Source organism: Leucopleurus acutus (genome assembly GCF_964270905.1).
Source record: "Leucopleurus acutus genome assembly, chromosome: 2".
Taxonomy (NCBI): domain Eukaryota; kingdom Metazoa; phylum Chordata; class Mammalia; order Artiodactyla; family Delphinidae; genus Leucopleurus; species Leucopleurus acutus.
In genome coordinates, this window is record NC_139143.1 from 25,959,081 (window position 1) to 25,981,275 (window position 22,195).

General features: G+C 42.1%; 1 protein-coding gene across 2 annotated transcripts in view; it reads left to right on the plus strand.

Moving 5' to 3' along the window:
- SMYD3 (SET and MYND domain containing 3) overlaps positions 1–22,195 on the plus strand; it is a 708,690-nt gene that overhangs the window by 674,429 nt on the left and 12,066 nt on the right. For both annotated transcript variants that reach the window (XM_082833475.1, XM_082833476.1), the window contains one exon: positions 15,584–15,692. In XM_082833475.1, the coding sequence (XP_082689601.1) occupies positions 15,584–15,692 (109 nt within the window). The remainder of the gene's footprint in view (positions 1–15,583; positions 15,693–22,195) is intronic.

Consider the following 22,195-nt stretch of genomic DNA (forward strand, 5'->3'; position numbering starts at 1 on the left):
CTTGTGATTGGTCTGTTCATATTTTCTGTTTCTTCCTGGTTCAGTCTTGGAAGGTTATACCTTTCTAAGAATTTGTCCATTTCTTCCAGGTTGTCCATTTTATTGGCATAGAGTTGCTTGTAGTAGTCTCTTAGGATGCTTTGTATTTCTGCGGTGTCTGTTGTAGCTTCTCCTTTTTCATTTCTAATTTTATTGATTTGAGTCCTCTCCCTCTTTTTCTGGATGAGTCTGGCTAAAGGTTTCTCAATTTTGTTTATTTCTCAAAGAACCAGGTTTTAGTTTCATTGACCTTTGCTATTCTTTTCTTTGTTTCTATTTCATTTATTTCTGCTCTGATCTTCATGATTTCTTTCCTTTTACTAACTTTCGGTTTTGTTTGTTCTTCTTTCTGTAGCTCCTTTAGATGTAAGGTTAGATTGCTTATTCGAGATTTTTCTTGTTTCTTGAGGTAGGATTGTATTGCTCTAAACTTCCCTCTTAGAACTGCTTTTGCTGTATCCCATAGGTTTTGGATCGTCATGTTTTCATTGTCATTTGTCCCTAGGTATTTTTTGATTTCCTCTTTGACTTCTTCAGTGATCTCTTGGTTATTTACTAACATATTGTTTAGCCTCAATGTGTTTGTGTTTTTTACGTTTTTTTCCCAGTGATTGATTTCTAATCTCATAGCATTGTGGTCAGAAAAGATGCTTGATATGATTTCAGTTTTCTTAAAGTTACCGAGGCTTGATTTGTGACCCAAGATATGATCTATCCTGGAGAATGGTCCACGTGTACTTGAGAAGAAACTGTAATCTGCTGTTTTCAGATGGAATGTCCTATAAATATTAATTAAATCTATCTGGTCTATTGTGTCATTTAAAGCTTGTGTTTCCTTATTAATGTTCTGTCTGGATGATCTGTCCGTTGGTGTAAATGAGGTGTTAAAGTCCCCCACTATTATTGTGTTACTGTCGATTTCCTCTTTTATAGCTGTTAGCACTTGCCTTATGTATTGGTGCTCCTATGTTGGGTGCATATATATTTATAATTGTTATATCTTCTTCTTGGATTGATCCCTTGATCATTATGTAGTGCCTTCCTTGTCTCTTGTAACATTCTTTATTTTAAAGTCTATTTTATCTGATATGAGTATTGCTACTTCAACTTTGTTTTGATTTCCATGTGCATGGAATATCTGTTTCCATCCCCTCACTTTGTCTGTATGTGTCCCTAGGTCTGAAGTGGGTCTCTTGTAGACAGCATATATATGCGTCTTGTTTTTGTATCCATTCAGCGAGCCTGTGTCTTTTGGTTGGAGCATTTAATCCATTCAATTTAAAGGTAATTATCGATATGTATGTTCCTATTACCATTTTCTTAATTGTTATGGGTTTGTTTTTGTAGGTCCTTTTCTTCTCTTGTGTTTCCCACTTAGAGACGTTCCTTTAGCATTTGTCTTAGAGCTGGTGTGGTGGTGCTGAATTCTCTTAGCTTTGCTTGTCTGTAAAGCTTTTGATTTCTCTGTTGAATCTGAATGAGATCCTTGCCCGGTAGAGTAATCTTGGTTGTAGGTTCTTCCCTTTCATCACTAAATATATCGCGCCACTCCCTTCTGGCTTATAGAGTGTCTGCTGAGAAGTCAGATATTAACCTTACAGGAGTTCCATTGTATGTTATTTGTCATTTTTCCCTTGTTGCTTTTAATAATTTTTCTTTGTCTTTCATTTTTGTCAGTTTGATTAGTATGTGTGTCAGTGTGTTTCTCCTTGGGTTTATCCTGCCTGGGATTCTCTGCGCTTCCTGGGCTTGGGTGGCTATTTCCTTTCCCATGTTAGGGAAGTTTTCAACTATACTCTCTTCAAATATTTTCTCGGGTCCTTTCTCTCTCTCTTCTCCTTCTGGGACCCCTCTAATATGAATGTTGGCGCATTTAATCTTGTCCCAGAGGTCTCTTAGACTGTCTTCTTTTCTTTTCATTCTTTTTTCTTTATTCTGTTCTGCGTCCTTGAATTCCACCATTCTGTGTTCCAGGTCACTTATCTGTTCTTCTGCCTCAGTTATTCTCCTACTGATTCCTTCTAGAGTATTTTTCATTTCAGTTATTGTATTGTTCATCTCTTTTTGTTTGGTCTTTAATTCTTCTAGGTGTTTGTTCTTTAATTCTTCTAGGTGTTTGTTCTTTAATTCTTCTAGGTCTTTGTTAAACATTTCTTGCATCTTCTTGATCTTTGCCTCCATTCTTTTTCCAAGATCCTGGATCATCTTCACTCTCATTATTCTGAATTCTTTTTCTGGAAGGTTGCCTATCTCCACTTCATTTAATTGTTTTTTGGGAGTTTTATCTTGTTTATTCATCTTGTACATAGTCCTCTGCCTTTTCATTTTGTCTGTCCTTCTGTGAATGTGGTTTTCATTCCACAGCCTGCTGAATTTTAGTTCTTTTTGCTTCTGCTGTCTGGTTTTTTGTATGAGATCCTCTCTCCAGCCTCTTACTTCTAGAAACTCCTATTTAGACCAGCTGTCTGCAACCTTTTTCTGTAAAGGGGTAGGTAGTAAATATTTAGGCTTTGCAAGTTGTACAGTCACCTACTCAATTCTGCTCTGTAGACCGAAAGCAGCCATAGACAATATGTAAATGAATAGGTGTTGCTGTATGCCAATAAAACTATTTATGAAAACATGCTGCAGGTGGGATTTGGCCTTCGGGCCATAGTTTGCCAACCCTTGCCACAGACTCACTGTCTCACAATTCTACATCTAAGCAGTACCATATTCTCTGCCCTAAGAGACTATATTTTCCTTTGGAAATCACTGCAAAAGAGAACATCTCTGCTTCTCAGCACACATTCCAGCTCCTCCCAACACCTGTGCTCTGGGAGCCTAAGACTTCTTCAAGAGCTAGGGGCTCTTGAGTGCTTGGCATCTGTATCAGCTAATTTCAATAAAAGTACCTGTCACTTCTGGAATACATGTCAACAGCAACACTCTCAGTTTTGTTAGAGACACACTGTTTTATAGATACAGACATACAACTTGGTTAAGCTTATTGATGGCAAACTATATTTCATCTTCTATTTAAAACTAGATTGTGCAACTTTTTACTAGTTGTTAACTTTTTGTAAATCTAATTTTTTCCTTCCAAACAAAGGAAAAGTATGTACATTTTAAAAACCAGTGTCGGGCTTCCCTGGTGGCTCAGTGGTTAAGAATCCGCCTGCCAATGCAGGGGACGCAGGTTCGAGCCCCAGTCCGGGAGGATCCCACATGCCACAGAGCGATTAAGCCCGTGCACCACAACTACTGAGCCTGCACTCTAGAACCCATGAGCCACAACTACTGAGCCCACGTGCAACATCTGTTGAAGCCTGCGCGTCTAGAGCCTGTGCTCTGCAACAAGAGAAGCCACCGCAATGAGGAGCCCACACACCGCAACAAAGAGTAGCCCCCACTCACTGCAACTAGAGAAAGCCCGTGCACAGCAACAAAGACCCAACACAGCCAAAGATAAAAATAAGTAAAATTAATAAATTTTTTAAAAAATTAAAAACCACAGTGTTCCCTTCTTGATTTAATGCTCAATCTTTTAAGATCATTAAGTTCATAGGTTATAATTAATTTAATTGTTCTTTACACAATGGCTTTGTATCTAGAAATTAAAACTGAATGTTAAATCAGTTATTTAAGACTATTTTATTATTAAATATATCCTACCTTCCATAGGTATATAAATTATAGATGAACTACTTAAAGAAATATAAGGTAAATATGCATGTAATCACTGTAGGTTCTTCCTGGATTTAGAAGGACTTTAGAATTCTTGAATCCTGTTTTCTTCCCTACTGACATATATGATGTGCTTATTGTATTTTTGATTTTTACCATATTTTTAACCCTCTAAAATTGTTTTGTTTGTCAGTGTTCGTAGATTAACCCATGTAAGCATTCTCTTTATTCTTCAGTCCTTCTTGCACCTTAGACTTCCCATCTTGGCTCACTTTCCTTCTATCAGAAGTACGTAATTAGAAATTCCTTTTGTTGAGATCTGAGGTGACAAATACACAATTTTTCTTTGTCCAAAAATGTCTTTATTTCAACCTCATTCCTTTTTATAAATTAAGGCTTAGTTTTTTAAAAAACAGTTTTATGTTCACAGCAAAATTGAGTGGAATGTACTGAGATTTCCCATATACCCCCTACCCCATACATGCATAGCCTTGCTCATCATCAACATTCCCCATCAGAGTGGGACATTTGTTACAATTGACGAACCTATAGTGACACATCACAGTAACCCAAAGTCCATAGTTTACATTAGGGTTCACTCTTGGTGTTGTACATTTTATGGGTTTGGACAAATGTATAATGACATGTATCTATCATTATGGTATCATAGAGAGTATTTCACTGCCCTGAAAAATCCTCTGTGCTCTGCCTCTTCATCCCTCCTTCACCTCTAAACTCTTGGGAACCACTGATCTTTTTATTGTCTCCATAGTTTTGCCTTTTCCAGAATGTCATAGAGTTGGAATGTAGCCCTTTCAGATTGGCTTCTTTCACTTAGTATTATACACTTAAGGTTCCTCCATGTCTTTTCATAGCTTGATAGGTCATTTCTTTTTAGCACTGGATAATATTCCATTGTCTGGATATACCATAGTTTATTTATCCATTCACCTACTGAAGGACATTTTTGTTGCTTTCAAGTTTGGGCGGTTGTGAACAAAGCTGCTATAAATATCCATGTGTAGGTTTTTGTGTGGATGTTAAGTTTTCAACTCCTTTGGGTAAATACCAAGGCACACCATTCCTGGGTACTGTGGTTTAGTCTGTTTAGCATGTTTAGTTTTGCAAGAAACCGCCAAACTCTTCCAAAGTGGCTGTACCCTTTTGCATTCCCACTAGCAGTGAATGAGAACTGTTGTTCCACATCCTCGCCAGCATTTAGTGTTGTCAGTGTTCTGGCTATTCTAATAGATGTATGCTGATATGTCATTGTTATTTTAGTTTGCATTTCCCTGATGACATATAATATGGGGCATCTTTTCATATCCTTAATTGCCATCTGTGTATCTTCTTTGGTAAGATGTCTGTTCAGGTTTTTGGCCCATTTTTTAAATTGTTTTTTTTTCCTATTGTTGCATTTTAAGAGTTCTTTGTATATTTAGGGTAACAACCCTCTATCAGATGTGTCTTTTGCAAATATTTTCTCCCAGTCTGTGGTTTATCTTCCCATTCTCTTGACATTGTCTTACAGAGCAGAAGTTTTTTATTTAATGAAGTTCAGCTTCTCAATTATTTCTTTCATGGATCATGTTTTTGTTGTTGTAACTAAAAAGGCACCACCACACCCAAGATCAATTTTGAATTCTTTTTTGTGAAGGGTGTTAAGATCTGTGTCTAGATTCTTTTTTTTTTTTTTTTTTTTGGGCATATGGATGTCCAGTTGTTCTGGAAACATTTGTTAAAATAAAACACCTGCCTTTGTTCCACTGTATTGCCTTTGCTTCTTGGTCAAAGATCAGTTGACTGTATTTATGTGGGTCTATTCTGTTCCATTGATCCATTTTGTCTTTTCTTTCACAAATACAGTACCACACTGTCTTGATTACTGTAGCTTTACATTAAGTCTTGAAGTTGGGTAGTGTCAGTCCTCCAGTTTTAATCTTCTCCTTCAGTATTGTGCTAGCTATTCTGGGTCTTTTGCTTCTCCATAAAACTTTAGAATCAGTTTGTTGACATCCACAAAATAACTTGCTAGAATTTTGATTGGGATTGCATTGAATCTATAGATCAAGATGGGAAGAACTGACATTTAGACAATATCGACTCTTCCTATCAGTGAACATGGAATATCTTTCCATTTATTCTGATTTTGTTCATCAGAGTTTTGTAGTTTTCCTTATATAGATCTTCTATATATTTTGCTAGATTTATACCTAAGTATTTCATTTTGTGGGTGCTAATGTCTCATTCTTTTTGTTAAAGTTTTGTTGAGATGTAATTAATTCACTTACCATACAATTTACCCAGTTAAAGTGTACAATTCATTGGTTTTTTATTATGTTCAAAGATATGTGCAACCATCCACACAGTCAATTCTAGAACCTTTTCATCACCTCTAAAAGTAATCTTGAACCTTTACCTCTCCATCTTGATTCTTGAAAGATATTTTTGAGGATATAGAATACTAGACTAGGAATAATTTTTCCTAGGCACATTGAAGGTATCATTCTACTGGCTTCTGGCTTTCACTGTCAGCCTTACTGTGACTCTTTTGAATATAATCTGTCTCCCATGACTGGAAAGAGGGGAAGCTTCCCTATTAGACCATTCACCATTGGGTAGACACTGAGCTTGCTCTTCTGCCCCGCAAGCTCCAAAAAGCAGATGAAGCCAGAGGTTTCAGCACACCAGTATAGCAGTGGTTTCGCAATCCTGCTTACTTCTCAAGGGTACCTCTTCATTTAGATTTTGGCCTGACAGTTCTTTACTATCTTGCCAGCACGTTATTACTTTTAAAAATATTTTATCTATCATTTTACATTGTTTTCAGTGAGATAATCAATATGGCTATTAAGCTTGCCATATTACCAGAAACAGCATTAAAACAGTTTTCATAAATCTGAACAGGCCCAAATGAATAAATAATTTATGAAAATAAATTTTAAAATTTCTACTCAAGGGCTTCTTTTTGGGAAATGATCTCAGAGTGATATGATCATCTGTGTATTCAGATATTTAGGGGATTTAGAGTACCTATCCTGAACTTCAGAGGTGTCTTTTATTGCCCATATAAGTGGACAAATAGACCTTGTACAGGACAAGTGGAACTTTTCTTTCTTTTTTTTAAGGTAGAAACTTTTTAAAACTTTATTATTTATTTTTATTTATTTTGTCTGTGCCAGGTCTTAGTTGCACCATGCAGGATCTTTTAGTGGCGGCAGGCGGACTTCTTAGTTGCAGCACGCGGACTCTTAGTTGCAGCGTGCATGTGGGATCTAGTTCCCTGACCAGGGATCAAACCCAGGCCCCCTGCATTGGTAGCGTGGAGTCTTACCCACTAGACCACCAGGGAAATCCCCAAGTGGAACTTTTCTAATGAAAATCTCACTGCCATTTTTTTCCCAAGGACTTAATAACTAAATTATAGTTACAGTATAATTCAGTCATACTGGCTGGCCTTTTTGAAATATTTCAAAATAGTATTAAATATTCCATACCCTAAAAACAAAGTGCTGTAAGATATGAGACAGGCAAAAGCCAGACAAAGGACAGTACTCTCACCATTATGAGTATTAAAAAGGACTATTTGCATACAGTGGAGTACCATCCTGCCTGCCTGGAAGATTCTGACCAGTTCTTTCCACTGTGCTGCATACAAGGCCAACCGCATGGACTGGCCTATGATGTCTTCCTGCTGTTAGCCAAACTGCCAGTGGGCCAGGCAGCACATGAGCAGGTCTGGAAAGAGCATGAGGAAATTTGAGCACAAATCCGCATTAAATGAAACGAAGCACACCTAAGTTGAAAGTTATACGTATGGGCAATGTCTTCTCTGTTCATTTTTCTAAAAAGAAAGCTAAAACTGAAACTTTCAGGTTCAAAATTGGACACAACCCTATCTGCATCATAAGTCTTTCCTTAAGGAGGCAGCTCCTGGCTACTCAACCAGTATCTTCTCAGTTTCTCCAGACCCCACCAGGCTTCTCTTTGTGTTGCTACATATTCAACTTGCATTTAAAAAGAAACAGGCAAACATACAGGTGATCCAGGTGGGTCTTTTGGCTGTTGGAATATAACTATTTTGGTGCTATTAGGCTATCTTTTTACACTTTGCAACAAAATTGAGTGATTTTTTCCCCATTGTTTATCTCAATATGGATGTAAAAGTGCATCACAACTAATTACCTTACATCCACTATCCCTGGAAACTTAATAATACTAGTTTGTGTTTATATGTGATTGACAGTCCCAAATGTTCTCCCATCTGTTTTCTTACCATCAGGTTAATTGTGATGTGAAGTGGTCACTCTGCTAACTGCTTGGAAGAACCAGGTCTTAAATCCAAATCTTCTCAAACTCCCTCATTCTAATTTATCTACCATAAAACCTCTGCTCCAGAGGCTGAATTACGTGAGCATTTAAAATAAACAAAAAGCTCTCTTGTACTTATTATCTGATTTAGAGATTCTTTCGAACAATGGATCATATACAAAGAATTATAAATTGTCAAACTTCTGAGCGTAAGAAAGCTCTGCCTTGTGAGTGAAGGACCTATTTGGTGGAAATTAAGAGAGGCAGAAATGCATTCTTCGTGTAAGAAAATGATCCTGCTTACTCATTTTATGGCATAAAATAAACCCAAGAAAAATCTCATTGCATTGAGACAAAGTCTCAATGTAACACTGTAAAATCCCATTGTGATGTGTGGTGGGGTTATAAGAAGCACTATGAATTTATTTTCCTATACTCAGGTGGCGGGAGGTGGCGGGGGGTGGCAGAGCCATCTTTCTCAATGCTGTGGGGCTGACAGCACATGTCACAGATGGAGCAAGAGGTGAGGGTTCAATCTAGGCTGGAAGCCAGGACCTTTTTCTTTGGAAACAAGTGAGAATTCATGGCCCTGATCCTCCTGTCACCAACAGAACCAAGCTGTAGAGGTAATGGAGAAGTAAGGCTTCATCACCCCACTTGGAGAGCAGCACCTCTCCAGACTGTGTGAATTAATTAAGAAATGGTAAGAAATAGTTCTCCTTGTTCTGAAGTTCCCAGTATAGTCTGTCCTTTTTTCTTTGGTTTTGTTTCCCAATGTTAGGATCTTTTTTTTTTTTTAAACTAACAACAACAAAAATGTATCATATTAAAATAAAGCTACCCTACCACAAAGGCATAAATAACTTCCATACAGCAGCTGGTTTAACTCAAAAAGACCCTAAGGAACATCCTATGACTCTATCTGCCTTTTCATGCTTCCTTGTCTCAGTTACCCATGGTGTTTGACAATGAGTTTCTACACTTGATTTAAGACCTAGAGCAAAGCTTCTTAATGCTGAGTGTGAGCTGCTGTTACATCTGCTGTTCTTCTAGCTATCAAGTAGTGTCGATCTGATGTCTTGACAGTGTGGAAGGCCACTGTATGCCACTCATTGTGTGTATCATTTCATTTCTATATAAGACTTAGAATTAAGTAAAATTCCAAAATCTTCTGAAACTTGGGGCAGTTATCTACCAGAGTCCATAACTTCTGAAGGTGAAAAAGTAAAACCCAGTGTCCTGCTTTTTTAATTATGAAAAATTTCAAACATACACAAAAATAGAATAATATAATGAACCTTCATATATCTATTATCCAGTTTCAATAATTATCAAGATTTTGCAACACTTAGTTTATCTCTCACCTTACTTCCCCCTCTTTTCCCCTTATTTGAATTATTTTATTCTTTTTGCAGTTCTTAGCTTTCATTACTTCTGAAAATTCTCAGCCATTATGGCTTTAGATATTGCTTCTGCCATCCTCTCCCATCTCTCATTTGAGATTCCAGTTTACCTATATGAGACCTGTGTTCCCCTTTATTTTCCATTTCCTCATCTCTCTTTGTTTTGCAACTGATATATTCTTTTGACCTGCTTTCCAGTTCTCTAATTCTTTCCTTGGCTGTGATAAGTCTGATGTTAAACTACTGAGATCTTAATTTCAGTTTTCTATTTTTCAGTTCTAGAATTTTCATTGGTTATGTTTTATATAATTTCAATTTTCTGCTAAAGTTCTTTTCTATTATTAAGTTTGCAAACATACTTTTTATAATTGTTTCTTAATTGATTTATTAGAGCCTCAATATCTGCAAACCTGTAGGTTTGTTTCATTGTCTATGTTTTTCTCTTGGTTTTCAGACAGTTCTTATCTTTTTGTATGCCTGGTTATAAGTTTACTGAATGCAGGACATTGTATAGAAAAATTAGAGAGATAATTGAGATTCAGGATTATGTTATCTTCCTTCAGAGAGAATTTACTTTTGCTTTTGGCAGTCAGGGTAGAAACAGATCACCTTACTCCAGTCAGGGTTTGAAATGATTCAGTCTTTGGGAGGGCCAGTCTGTTTATGGCTTACCACTATTCCTGGATTGTAGCCCTTTGGTGGGGCTCACAAATGAAAGTTGGGGATGTTTACTGGAGCTCCTTCTCATCTTTGCTAAGCCCTGAACTCCAAGTTCTGTGTCTCCATATCCTTGAGACTGCCAAAACTTCTGCTCAGCTGTTTAGCCTATCTGCCTCTACTTTCAAATCAGCAAAGGGAAAAGCAGCAACAAATGTAAGGATCACCGACTTGAGCTTCTGCTCTTTCTGCCATTTTGCCACATCCAGACCCCTGTCCCTCTGTGATTCTTTGACACCTTCAAACAGATTTTTTTTTTTAAAGAAGAGGTTGGGGGTAGGAGTTTATTAATTTATTTTTGCTGTGTTGCGTCTTCGTTTCTGTGCGAGGGCTTTCTCTAGTTGTGGCAAGCAGGGGCCACTCTTCATCGTGGTGCGCGGGCCTCTCACTATCGCGGCCTCTCTTGTTGCGGAGCACAGGCTCCAGACGCGCAGGCTCAGTAGTGGTGGCTCACGGGCCTAGTTGCTCCGCGGCATGTGGGATCCTCCCAGACCAGGGCTCGAACCCGTGTCCCCTGCATTAGCAGGCAGATTCTCAACCACTACGCCACCAGGGAAGCCCCAAACAGAATTTTATAAATATTTTGTCTAATGTTTCTTGTTCTTAGCACAGGGTTTGGTCTGAAACAAGGTAACCCACCATTGCTGGAAAGAGAAATTATGCTGAAGAAATTTAAATCAAAACTCAGTCATTACATCATTTTATCCATGCATACTTCAGTTTGTATCTCTGAAAAATGCGGACATTTTCTTACCCACAATGCCATTTCATGTTCAAATTTCCTAGATTGAATCAGAAATGTCTTTTTACAGTTGTTTTAAGATACAAAAGGTCTGCAAATTACATTTGACTGTTGTATCTCTTAAGTCTCTTTTAATCTAGAGTGTTCTCCTCCCCTGCCATCTTTTTCTTTTCACGCCATTGACCTGTTGAAGATCCTGGGTGAAGGTCCTGTAGAATTTCCCATATCTCGAATTTAGCTGGTTGCTTTTATTTGTTCCTCTACCACTTGTTTTTCCTATGAAATGGAATTTAACTTTATGGGCTTGATTAAATTTAGTTTCTTTGTTTCTGTTTTTGTTTTTTGGCAAGGATCCTTTATAGGTGGTGTAAAATCCTTCTTATTGCATCATATCAGATAGCATGGCTGTCCCACTTCAGTGATGCTAAGACTGATCAGTGGGTTCAGATGGCAACAACCTGGTTTATCCATTTAAAATTTTTCCATCATTCTTTGATCTGCTGATTTCATCTAGTGATACTTTTTTCGTGGATTCAAGAGTTGCAAAATGCTGATTTTTCTAATTCCATCATTAGAATTAGATTTCACATTAATCAGCTAAAATTCACATTTATCAGCTAAAATTCATACATTATAGCTATTTGGTTACTCTAAAATACAGTTTATAGAGTCAAGTTAAGCTCTTGTTTTAAATTCAGTGATGTATTTTATATCAGTTCTAAAAAATAACCCTAACAATAAATGGTTTTTCCTGTCATATAAATGTCAAAACTCTACCTGTAATGAAGCAGTGTGATTGGTAATTGCACCATGTGGAAAAACCTCAGCAAGACCAACAACATGGGTCCTGCCAACATAGGTCCTGCCATGTTTTTCTCTACCCCCTTTTAACTTGAGACATTCCAGTTCCCTGACCCTCAGCCTCCTTGTAGAATATGGCAGCAAGATCCTGGTGCTTATGGGTCTGAATTAAACTAGCATGTGTGCTGCTGCTTTTCTCTGCTTGTTTAAACACCTTCTTCCTATACACTTATTCACCTCAGAAACACCAAGGGCACTTTTTCCATTCTAGGCCCAGCATCCTGGACCACGTGATTGTTAGCACCGTACCCATGAAGAGAAAATTTATAACACCCAAACAAGTAAAATGCCTTGCTGAATGATTTTGTTATTACATAGTTTGCTTGTGTTTTTTTGTGGCGGCATTTCAATTTCTGAATCTTGGAGTCAGCGCTGACTGCCAGACCCCCAGCAAGTCTCCAGGTCCTGTTGAATCAGCTGGAGGCCATTTTTTGCATCAGATCCTTCTTTTCTGTTCTCATGACCACATCTTGACTCAGGTCTCTCTGCCTCTAGAGTCTCTTTTCCAATTTATCCTGTTTCCTATTCTGGTGAAACACCCTCAGCCCCTCTGTAGGGCCCAGCTGCCTGCAAGCAAAGTCTGAACCTCCTAGCTGGGCATGGATGCCTCTGTACAGCCTGGCCTCAGGTGCACCTCCTCTCCCGCTCTCCTTCGCTGCCGGTCAGATCATGCATTCACTGGCCCTTTGTCTCCAGCCTCCTGTACCATTGCCAGAGCTACCCGCCCTTCCCATGCTCCACATGCTGTCCTCGCAGCCCATCGCCTCTTCCAGTCTGAACCAGCTCAAGCTCTGCTGCTCCAAGGAATCTCCCTGATCACTGTGGTCTCCACTGCTTCTGGAGCACCCATTGTCTGTGCCGTGGTCTGGCAGCTCTCATAATCCTCTCTGTATCATAACTCAGTTTGCTTCACATCTGCAATCAGACTGTATCCTAAGCAAGGGCAGGGACTCACCGTGGGCTTCTTGCATCCTTTATGCACTGGGCACAGTACCTGGCCTCTCCTAGCTACTACACCTTCCCACTCAGACTCCTGTTTTAGTCCTCGCAGTCCTCAGGCATCCCTGATTCCTTCTCTGGTTCAGGCTCTCAGCCTGGCCTTGATTCCTGACAGTCTGTGATTGAAGACCTCTTGCAGGCCTCCTCTCATCACTGTCACACACGGTAAAGTTGATGAAAGCCCACGCCCTGGGTAGAGAACTTCTCCCAGCAGGAGTGAGCTTCACCGGTTTTCCTTGGGGTGCTATTCCAGCAAGTAATCATGATGCTTATTCCATATGTCAGCTGGGAGGCCTCCAGAAACAACCCAGGCACACACTCAGCACCCCTGCCAGAGCTGTTAGGCTGCTCCGTAAATATTTATGTGGAAGTCCCCCTCCCAGACACTTCCTCATCCTCTCCTGATTAAACTCCACTTCATTTTTTAATATCTTTAAGCAACCAGAGCAAGTACCTTTCATGGAGTAATTATGCACCACTTTCTCTGCCACCATAGAACCAAAGATTTTCTTTCCTTCTGCTAACTGATGTGACAGACATCCACTTAATGGAATGATTATTAGTATGAAATTACATTTTGGCCTTTAAATTTAATTATGCCACATTCACAGCAATAAAATAAAGTTCCAAATGCAGGTGTGTTTTTCAAGGAAAGTGTCCAAGGCAATTAAGTACAGGGCAGTGGCGTCCTATATTTAAGCCTTTTGTCTGGGGAATCTTAAAATCTTTTCCACACAAGTAGATAATGATGTTCATTTTGTAAGGGGGAGAGGTGAAGTGACTGATCTCTTGGCATGCTCAGAAGACGACGGAAAATCCAGGACCCAGGTGTCCCCTTTGTTTCCCCCCTCCCCTCCCTTTTCAGTTCTTTAAGAGAAGCATGGCCGACCTTCTATTAATTTAAATACCTCTCTCTGAGGTACTGCTTTCTGCTTCTTTAAGAGCCTGAATGAAAAAAGTTTCTATATCACATTTCATGTGGGGAAGAGCTGAGGTTCAGGGAGAGGGAATGGTTTGAAGATAGTATACTAATCAGAGAACATACATGTCTCTCCTGATAAAGCTACCTCATCTCTATTACACAGTAGAGCCTAAATGTGGGTTCCATGACTAGTTCATAAATGAAAGGCAGAACAGTGCTTGGCACATGGTAAGCCCCGTATAAGTCATGACTCGGGCCTACAGGCAGGCACCTATGTTCTCTGGATGGGAAGCATCTGGAATGCACCCTCGCTCGTGCCATGCAACAGTTTGGATGTGTTTCCGTTCTCCCCACCCAGACAAACCACCTCAGAACCTGGGGAGCCAGGTTAAGTCCTCTTACCCTCTTCCAAGAAACCTTCCCTGGTCCAACCAATCATCATAACTCTCCTTTTCATAACTCCTGTATCATTTTCTCAGTTCATTCCACACACTTGAACTGAGCATTGCCATCTACTAATTAACATAGGCTTCATCGGGACACTAAATCATGCTCTATTCTGTGATATTTTTAAACTGTGGTATGAATGTTTGCCTTGTGTCTCATGGGATTATTGGGCCTTGAGGGAAAAGATCATATATATACAGTATAGTATGTCCCCCGGCCTCAGGATCGATCTTGCACATACAGCCGGAGGTCAGGAGACTTATCAGGCTAGAGGATGTGGGGGGCAGAAGGGGCCAACTGTACACATTTTGTTGAATCTAACATAATACATTCTTGTTGAATCGAGTTGAAATAACACTGGGTCTGAAACATAGTCCTGGGTTTTCATTCTTCGGTCCACTGCAACACCCTGTTCTATTCTGTTGTGTATGAAAGAGGTCAAGTATGTACAGAGTTCCTACATGCAACACGGTAGCAAACACAGATGGGGTGTCTGAATCCAAAGAGTCCAGTGATATATATATATGGAATCTAAAAAAAAAAAAAAAAGGTTCTGAAGAACCTAAGGGCAGGACAGGAATAAAGACGCAGACATAGAGAGAGAATGGACTTGAGGACAGGGGGAGGGGGAAGGGTAAGCTGGGACGAAGTGAGAGAGTGGCATGGACATATATACACTACCAAATGTAAAACAGATAGCTAGTGGAAAGCAGCTGCATAGCACAGGGAGATCAGCTCGGTGCTTTGTGACCATCTAGAGGGGTGGGATAGGGAGGGTGGGAGGGAGACACAAGAGGGAAGGGATATGGGGATATATGTATACGCATAGCTGATTCAATTTGTTATACAGCAGAAACTAACACAACGTCGTAAATCAATTATACTCCAATAAAGATGTTAAAAACAAAAACAAAAAAACAGAGTCCAGTGATGACAGAATACATACACGGGGCCTGTAAGAAAGGTGGACTCTGTGATGAATGATGGACTCTGCACTGAGACTCAGGGAGCTTTGCGGTTAAAAGGAGCGTGTGGGCGTTTCTATGTGGGGAATCCTGAAAGTAAATGAAAATTCATTTACTTAACAATTATACACTGAGAGGCCAGCTTCTGGTCCAAGGCTATCCTGGGTGTCAGAGCTTCACGGGGGAGGTTGGAGGATAAGATTGGCACCTGGTCCCTACACCCCCTGCCAAATATAAACGCAGAGGTCCAGATTCTCTTCTTTTAGTGTTTATTAGAGAGGTATTCCAGTCCTGTCATTTTTTTCCCCAATGCAAAAGGCATTCTGGGGAACAGGAGACCAATAGTGTGCATCTTCACTCGGTATCACGTTCTCCCGGCTGCAGAGCTGATTCTTCTCAGTGGCTCACTGACATTCACACCCAGCATTTGCTCCCACTTTCATAGTCTCCTGACTGTGCTGACTGCACCAGTGAGAGCTACTGACACTGTTTGCCATTTGTTTTCTTCCAGGATTTTTTTCCCAGGAAACCATCCCGTCAGAGGCGTGCAGGTAATGAAAGTTGGCAAATTGCAGTTACATCAAGGCATGTTTCCCCAAGCGATGAAGAATCTGAGGCTGGTGAGTGTGCCAAGATCCCATGTAGTTCTGCCTGGAATACCTTTTCCTGGTTGTTGCTAGGCCTCTTCCTTGTGATTTCTAGCAACTCTACACACGTGTGTGTACACACATGTGCAAGCACACATATGTACACACATGCGTACCCATAAATGTTTACGTACCCATAAATGTTAAAAACCAGCTTCAAAAAAAAAAATGATTTGTGATGTTTGCTGATGTCTTTGGTATAAACATGCCCACCGTTGCTGATTTTAAACTCCCTATGTCAAATCAGCCAGTTCACAAGAATCAGTAGAATTTAACAATCAATTCCTACTAACTGGTGCAAACTGGCCTCAGACACCACTGCGCCTGTGCCCTTCTCCACCGTGGACAGGCCACCCTTGTCCATGCCTCCCCACCCACAGAACAGAATCCACATTCCCAGCCCCTTGACCACCTGTCTGCAGACCACCTTTGCAGCCTCGTCACCTCCAGCCTCCCCCCGCCCACCTACACACACACACACCAGCTGGTGTACGCTGAGCCGCTCACCGTTGCCCAGGGATGGTCCTTTCCAAGCTGTCTCCTTTGCCTTATATGCCCTCCCCTGACTCCAGCCCCTGGGCCCGGCAGAACTCTACTGACCCTGTAAGGCCCACCTGGAATGTTGTGTCCTCCCTGCCCCCCTACAACTCCGCTCACTCGGTCAGCTGAGCACTCATCACAGGGCAGCAGGAATACCTGCTGCCCCGCCCCCCAGGAGTCTGCGAGGTCTGGGACTTAGCAAGTATCCACTGTTGGAAGAAGGGAGGAAGGGAGCGAGGGCGAGAGGTCAATACAGTGCTAGCAACAAGTGCGGAGAAACTCAAGGGGGAGAACTGGGTCCGTGTTGGAATGCAGTGTTAAAGAGTGAATTTTGGGCTTCCCTGGTGGCGCAGTGGTTGAGAGTCCGCCTGCCGATGCAGGGGACACGGGTTCATGCCCCGGTCCGGGAAGATCCCACATGCCGCGGAGCGGCTGGGCCCGTGAGCCATGGCCGCTGAGCCTGCGCGTCCGGAGCCTGTGCTCCGCAGCGGGAGAGGCCACAGCAGCGAGAGGCCCGCGTACCGCAAAAAAAAAAAGTGTGACGCCTGTCCTCACCCTCTCAATGAGTCTCCTCTGCCACTAGGGCCCAGGGCTCTCTGCTGTCTTGGCCTTTCCACCCTGGCAGAGCACCCCCTCACCCAAACCGTGGCTTCCAAAGGCAGAACTCAGGTGCTTGTCTGGTCCAGGCACTGGTGGCGGCTGTGGAGAGCTGGTGTGTGGGGTTTCATGGGCAGCACCTGGCACTTTCCCAGGTCCTCTGGGCCACGATGCCCTTGTCCGCAGAAGGGTGGAGAGACCCGGGCCCTGAATCAGGATCTCTCAGGGAGTGTCTAGGGGCTGGCTGATCCACATTTAGATGGGAAAAATAACAGATGCCTACGGGATTCTTACAAGTGAGATTCCCTAATGCTGGTTTCTGTTGATTGCTAGCCCTGTTGCCTTTTCCTGGTCTCTAACTGAAGTCAGCCCGTGGTCAACAGGGAGAACACTAGGATGGCTGAAGGTGGCCAGCACTGCCTGTTCTCTTTGCCTTGTCTGACGTCTTTACCAGACTGATGGAAGAATGCTGGAAGGCTCCTGCGGTCTCAGGAGAACTTTCCTTTTCTGGTCTGGCTTAATGGTTGTCAACCAGTCAAATCAGTTGGGCAGAAAAGACTCACTGAGGGTCTACTCTGTGAATGTTCTGACAGGAAAACAATGTGGAGGAAATTTCCCACGTATATCATGGACCCAACCCAGGGTCACCTCCAAGTAGGCATTTTATAAGTGATCAAATTAGTCCTTGATGTTTTATGGGACTAGAAAGTATTAATACTGCTCACATGTACATGACTGATCTGGCCCTCATGACAGCTGACAGCCGTCTGAGGCCAGTGGGCCAGGCATTTCCGTGTCCATTTGAAAACTGAAGGAGCTAAGGAGGCTTTGAGTCACACTGAACCAGAGCCAGGTCCAGTCTGTTCGATTTAATCTAACATGTGTTGATTGAATGCTTCTGTTAATCTGAATAAGGCCCAGTGTTGTCCTCACAGTTTAGTGGAGGAGACAGACACGTGAACAAGTCATCGGATCCAGACTGGGATCCGAGGCTCTAGACTGGCCCAGCAAACAATTGAGACTCTCTAGTAAGACTCAGTGTAGAAATCCCTTCAGAGCCCGCTGAGCTCCTGGTGCCAACTCAGAGGAGGATGTGAAAGAGAAATCTGAGGGGATTTGGATCTTTTCTACTCTTCACGTGAGGCTTTATCATTGCCGTTGCACGCAGGACTCTCGATGGAGACATCTCATACCCTCAGCTGTAAAGACAAGCATGAACGAACCCACACTGACGTCTAGATACAGATTTACGGGATATTTGTGGGCCAGGCGGATCACCAGTCCTTCTTGTGACACTCTTACTGCCCTTTTATACCCTTCGTGCCCTGTTCCATTCTGTCTTCCTCACGTCCTTCTTGTGAGCCTGCCTCATTTCCTCCAGAAGCCTCCCTTGGTGATTGTTTTAGCATCTTCTGCTCCTGGTACCAAAGATAAGCCCACACATATGGACCCTGACAGCTGCCAAGTGAAAGACCTCGGAGCAGCATCAGAACGTCTGTCATGAGGCCTGGCGTTAGTCATGGCCCCACCCAAACTTCCTGCGTGGCTCTGGAAAAGACACGGAGTCTCCCGGGTTCTGATATCGACCAGAAAGCAGATGTTCACCCCGGCAGTGTCACGTGGTAGGAAGACACTCGGATTCAGAGTTCAGGTTCCAGTCCCGTCATTTACTACGTTTATGACTTGAAGCAAGTCTCAATCCCTCTGAATATAATTTTCTTATTTTAAAACTGAGGATCATACCTACCCCACAGAGTTATTTTAGAAGTAGATAAGGTAGTGCGTAAGGGTGTGTTTGGCTGAGTCCCAAGTGTTTGGAGAGAATAAAGGATTATTATTGTGTAGGAACCCTTGTTCTGATCACTCCCTCGCTATCCAGTCCCTTTAGCACTTGCATTTGGAGTTTGGGGTCATACAGTGTTTCCCCTGTTGAACAATTATATTATAGAACTGCTCCCCAGCAGTTCACATGGGTGTGTTCCATTTCCTGGAGGTGAGTGGGAAGTCCACAAGATACCTTTTGTATCTCCTGGGGCTACCAAACCTAGACACATGCCCTGAACACAGCAAGTTCTATCAAGGACACCTACTTGAATGAATGGGTTTTTTAATGAGAGGTCTTTAAAAGCACCACCCTGGCCCTGTTCTTTTAGCTAATATGTATATGTACTACGTATGTGGCTAGTGGACCAGATCTTCTCAGGACATATGCTGACCATTTACTAGCAGGGTAAGCTTCTGCTCACCCAATTCCAATGTGTGGCAGGGGTTTTCCCGCTTCAACAAGCAATTCTCAGACACAGCTGGGTGTCCTACGGTTCAACTCAGTTCTGACACCATTTACCTGGAGATGGCATCAGATCCCACTGCCCCCCGAGATCGCCTTCCACACTTCAGACGCCAGTCACAAGCCCAGGTTGTCACATAGGCTTCAGACTGACTGGCTATAGCTTAGAGGTGCCGAGGATGCCACCACGGTTTTGATTAACTTGCTAAAGCAGCTCCCAGGATTCCAAGAAACATTTTACTTACTAGATCACCAGTGTATTATAAAAGGCTGTAAATCAGAAGCAGCCAGATGGAAGAGATGCCCATAGGGCATCTCTCCGAGTTCACCGCTTTCCACGAATCTCCCTGTGTTCACCAACCTGGAAGCTTTCAAACTCTGTCCTTGTGGGTTTTTATGAAGGCGTCACTACAGAGGCATGATTGATGAAATCACTGGCCATTGGCGATTGATTCAACCTCCAGTTCCTCTTCCCTGAAAAGTTCCAACCGTCTTATCATATGGTTGGTTATCCTAGCAACCAGCCCCCATCCTTAGGTGCTTCTGAAAGTCACCTTATTAAAATAATAAAGACACCTTGATCATTTTCATCACTTAGGAAATGCCAAGGGTTTTAGGAACTCAGTGCCAGAAATAGGGATGAAGACCAAGTATATATTTCTTATTGTATATCCCAGTATCACACAGAGGGACAGGCTGCACACCTCCATCTTTTTGCAAGTTCACAGCACCTGTGAGTCTAGAAGCAGGGCAGTTTCGTTCTGCAGAAAACCTCTCCTCCCGAGCTTTCTCAGGGCTCAGGTAACCCAGAGAGGGGCAAGGGAAGATATAGTCTTGCCTTTTTTAAACTGATGTTCTCTTTCGACTGGCACCCCCAGACATTCTTCCTTAGAAACTCTGGAAATAACGGGATGAACGAGTTTGAATAAGGGTTTCAGAGGCTGAGTTTGAAACAAAAATGAGAAAAGCTTCAGAAACAAAAATTAGGTACAGATTCAATTAGGCCCGGCCTCCTCCAGGAAAGGAATCCTCTTCGCCCAGTTCTGATTTGGTTTAGGCTCCCATCTCCCCTGGGCTCAGCTGAAATTCTTGGGATTGCTGCCACAGGACAGTCCTGGGCTCCCTTCACCGTACCTCCCTCTTGCTTTCTCCTGTCTCTAATCTATTTTCATTTCTTTCCATTTATTTCTTAGAAGGATTTTGTTAGCCACTAATTTGACTTCTTGGACCTCAGGGGCAACCATTCTCATCTGGCCTGTCTTGTCAGTGAGCCTGCTTCTTTTCTGTGAGCTCTGCATGCTGCCAGCTCCCTCACCCTGGGCTACACTAGCTGCTTTGTTGGTAGTGCCTTGTTAACTGAAGTCAGGCTGGAAAAAGTCCAACTTCTTCCCCCTCAATAACCATTTTTTATTTAGATGTAAATTTCTTATATTACACTGTAATGTGTTTTCTCTTCTCATTTCATTATGTTGAAGCATTGTACACTTTGAGGATCTTTTTAGCTTTTTCTGGACCTGAACAGGGAGCTCAGGCCCAGTCCCCAGCACAGCTCCTCTCATACCCACATGGTTACTAGCTATTCCAGCTCATGCAGGCAAAGCTCCAAGCACATGCTGGTCTCTCTCTACTCCAGCCTGCACCCTGATTTCAAGCCCCTCTAAATGGATGATTTAGAGCCTGCAAGTCTATTGCTCCCATTTCTTAATCTGCTACAATGATTTTTAACCTCTTTGGTCACGCTCTTTTTTAGGAATTGTGTGAGGACCACTGACTCACCAGAGAAAATGCACATACACACATTTTTTTAAAAAAATTGGGGTATAGTTGCTTTACAATGTTGTGTTAGTTTCTGCTGTACAACGATGTGAATCAGCTATCTGTATACATATATCCCCTCCCTCTTGGACCTCCCTCCCACCCCCCCCATCCCGCCTATCTAGGTCGTCACAGAGCACCGAGCTGAGCTCCCTGTGCTATACAGCAGGTTCCCACCAGCGATCTGTTTTACACATGGCAGTGCACATACGTCAATTCCAATCTCCCAATTCATCCCACCTCCCTGCCCCCCACCCCGTATCCACACTGCACAACATTTTTTTTTTTAATATTTGGTGGGGAAGGTATTTAGGGACCACCTGAAGCCTCTCCATGGACTTTCTATAGGCCCGCGGTCTCAACGTTAAAAAGCTCGCGTCTAAATGCATAACATCACCTTAACATGTGGGCAGATGGGAGGGAGAGGCGGAGGACAAGGGGGCATGCAGAGGTGACGTGCCATAATCAGCAGTAGTGCCTTCAAAGCGTCGTTTGGCAGAGTCCCTGCCTCTGATGTTTATGACTGTCCCCTACTGACTTAAAAACAGAGAATATCAGTTTCAAGAGTATGTTGCTGAACCAAAGAAAGAGAAGATAACTAAGAGAATAATCATAAACTGAAAGCATAGTGATTAAGTTACATTACAGGAAACAAGCAGAAATTTACCTACCAGACAGTGTAAGCCCGGCAGTGACAGGGAACCAAGTGAGGAACCTGGACTTGTACTTCCGCCTGGCAGTAGCTTGGTGTCATCTGCCGTACTCCTGCTGGAGCAATACTGGAGAGAGCCAGCTGAAACAGAAAGTTTACATGAAAGTCAGAATCTCAGCCTAATACTCAAAATGTCCAGGTTTCAACTGAAAATCCCTCATCATACCAAGAACAAGGAAGATCTCAATCTTCATGGAGAAAAAGACAATCGACAGATTGCAACTCCAAGATAACAGATTTTAGAATTATCTGACAAAGATTTTAAAGCCAATCATACATGTGCTCAAACAAGCAATTACAAACATCCTCAAAACAAATGAAAAAACAGAACCTCAGCAAAGAAACAGAAGATAGAAAGAAGCAGCAAACAGAAATTTACGAACTGATAAATACAATTACCAAAATATACAGACTGGAACTTAACAACAGAATGGATAGAGGAATGAGTTAATAATGAACTTGGGGCTTCCCTGGTGGCGCAGTGGTTGAGAGTCTGCCTGCCGATGCAGGGAACGCGGGTTCGTG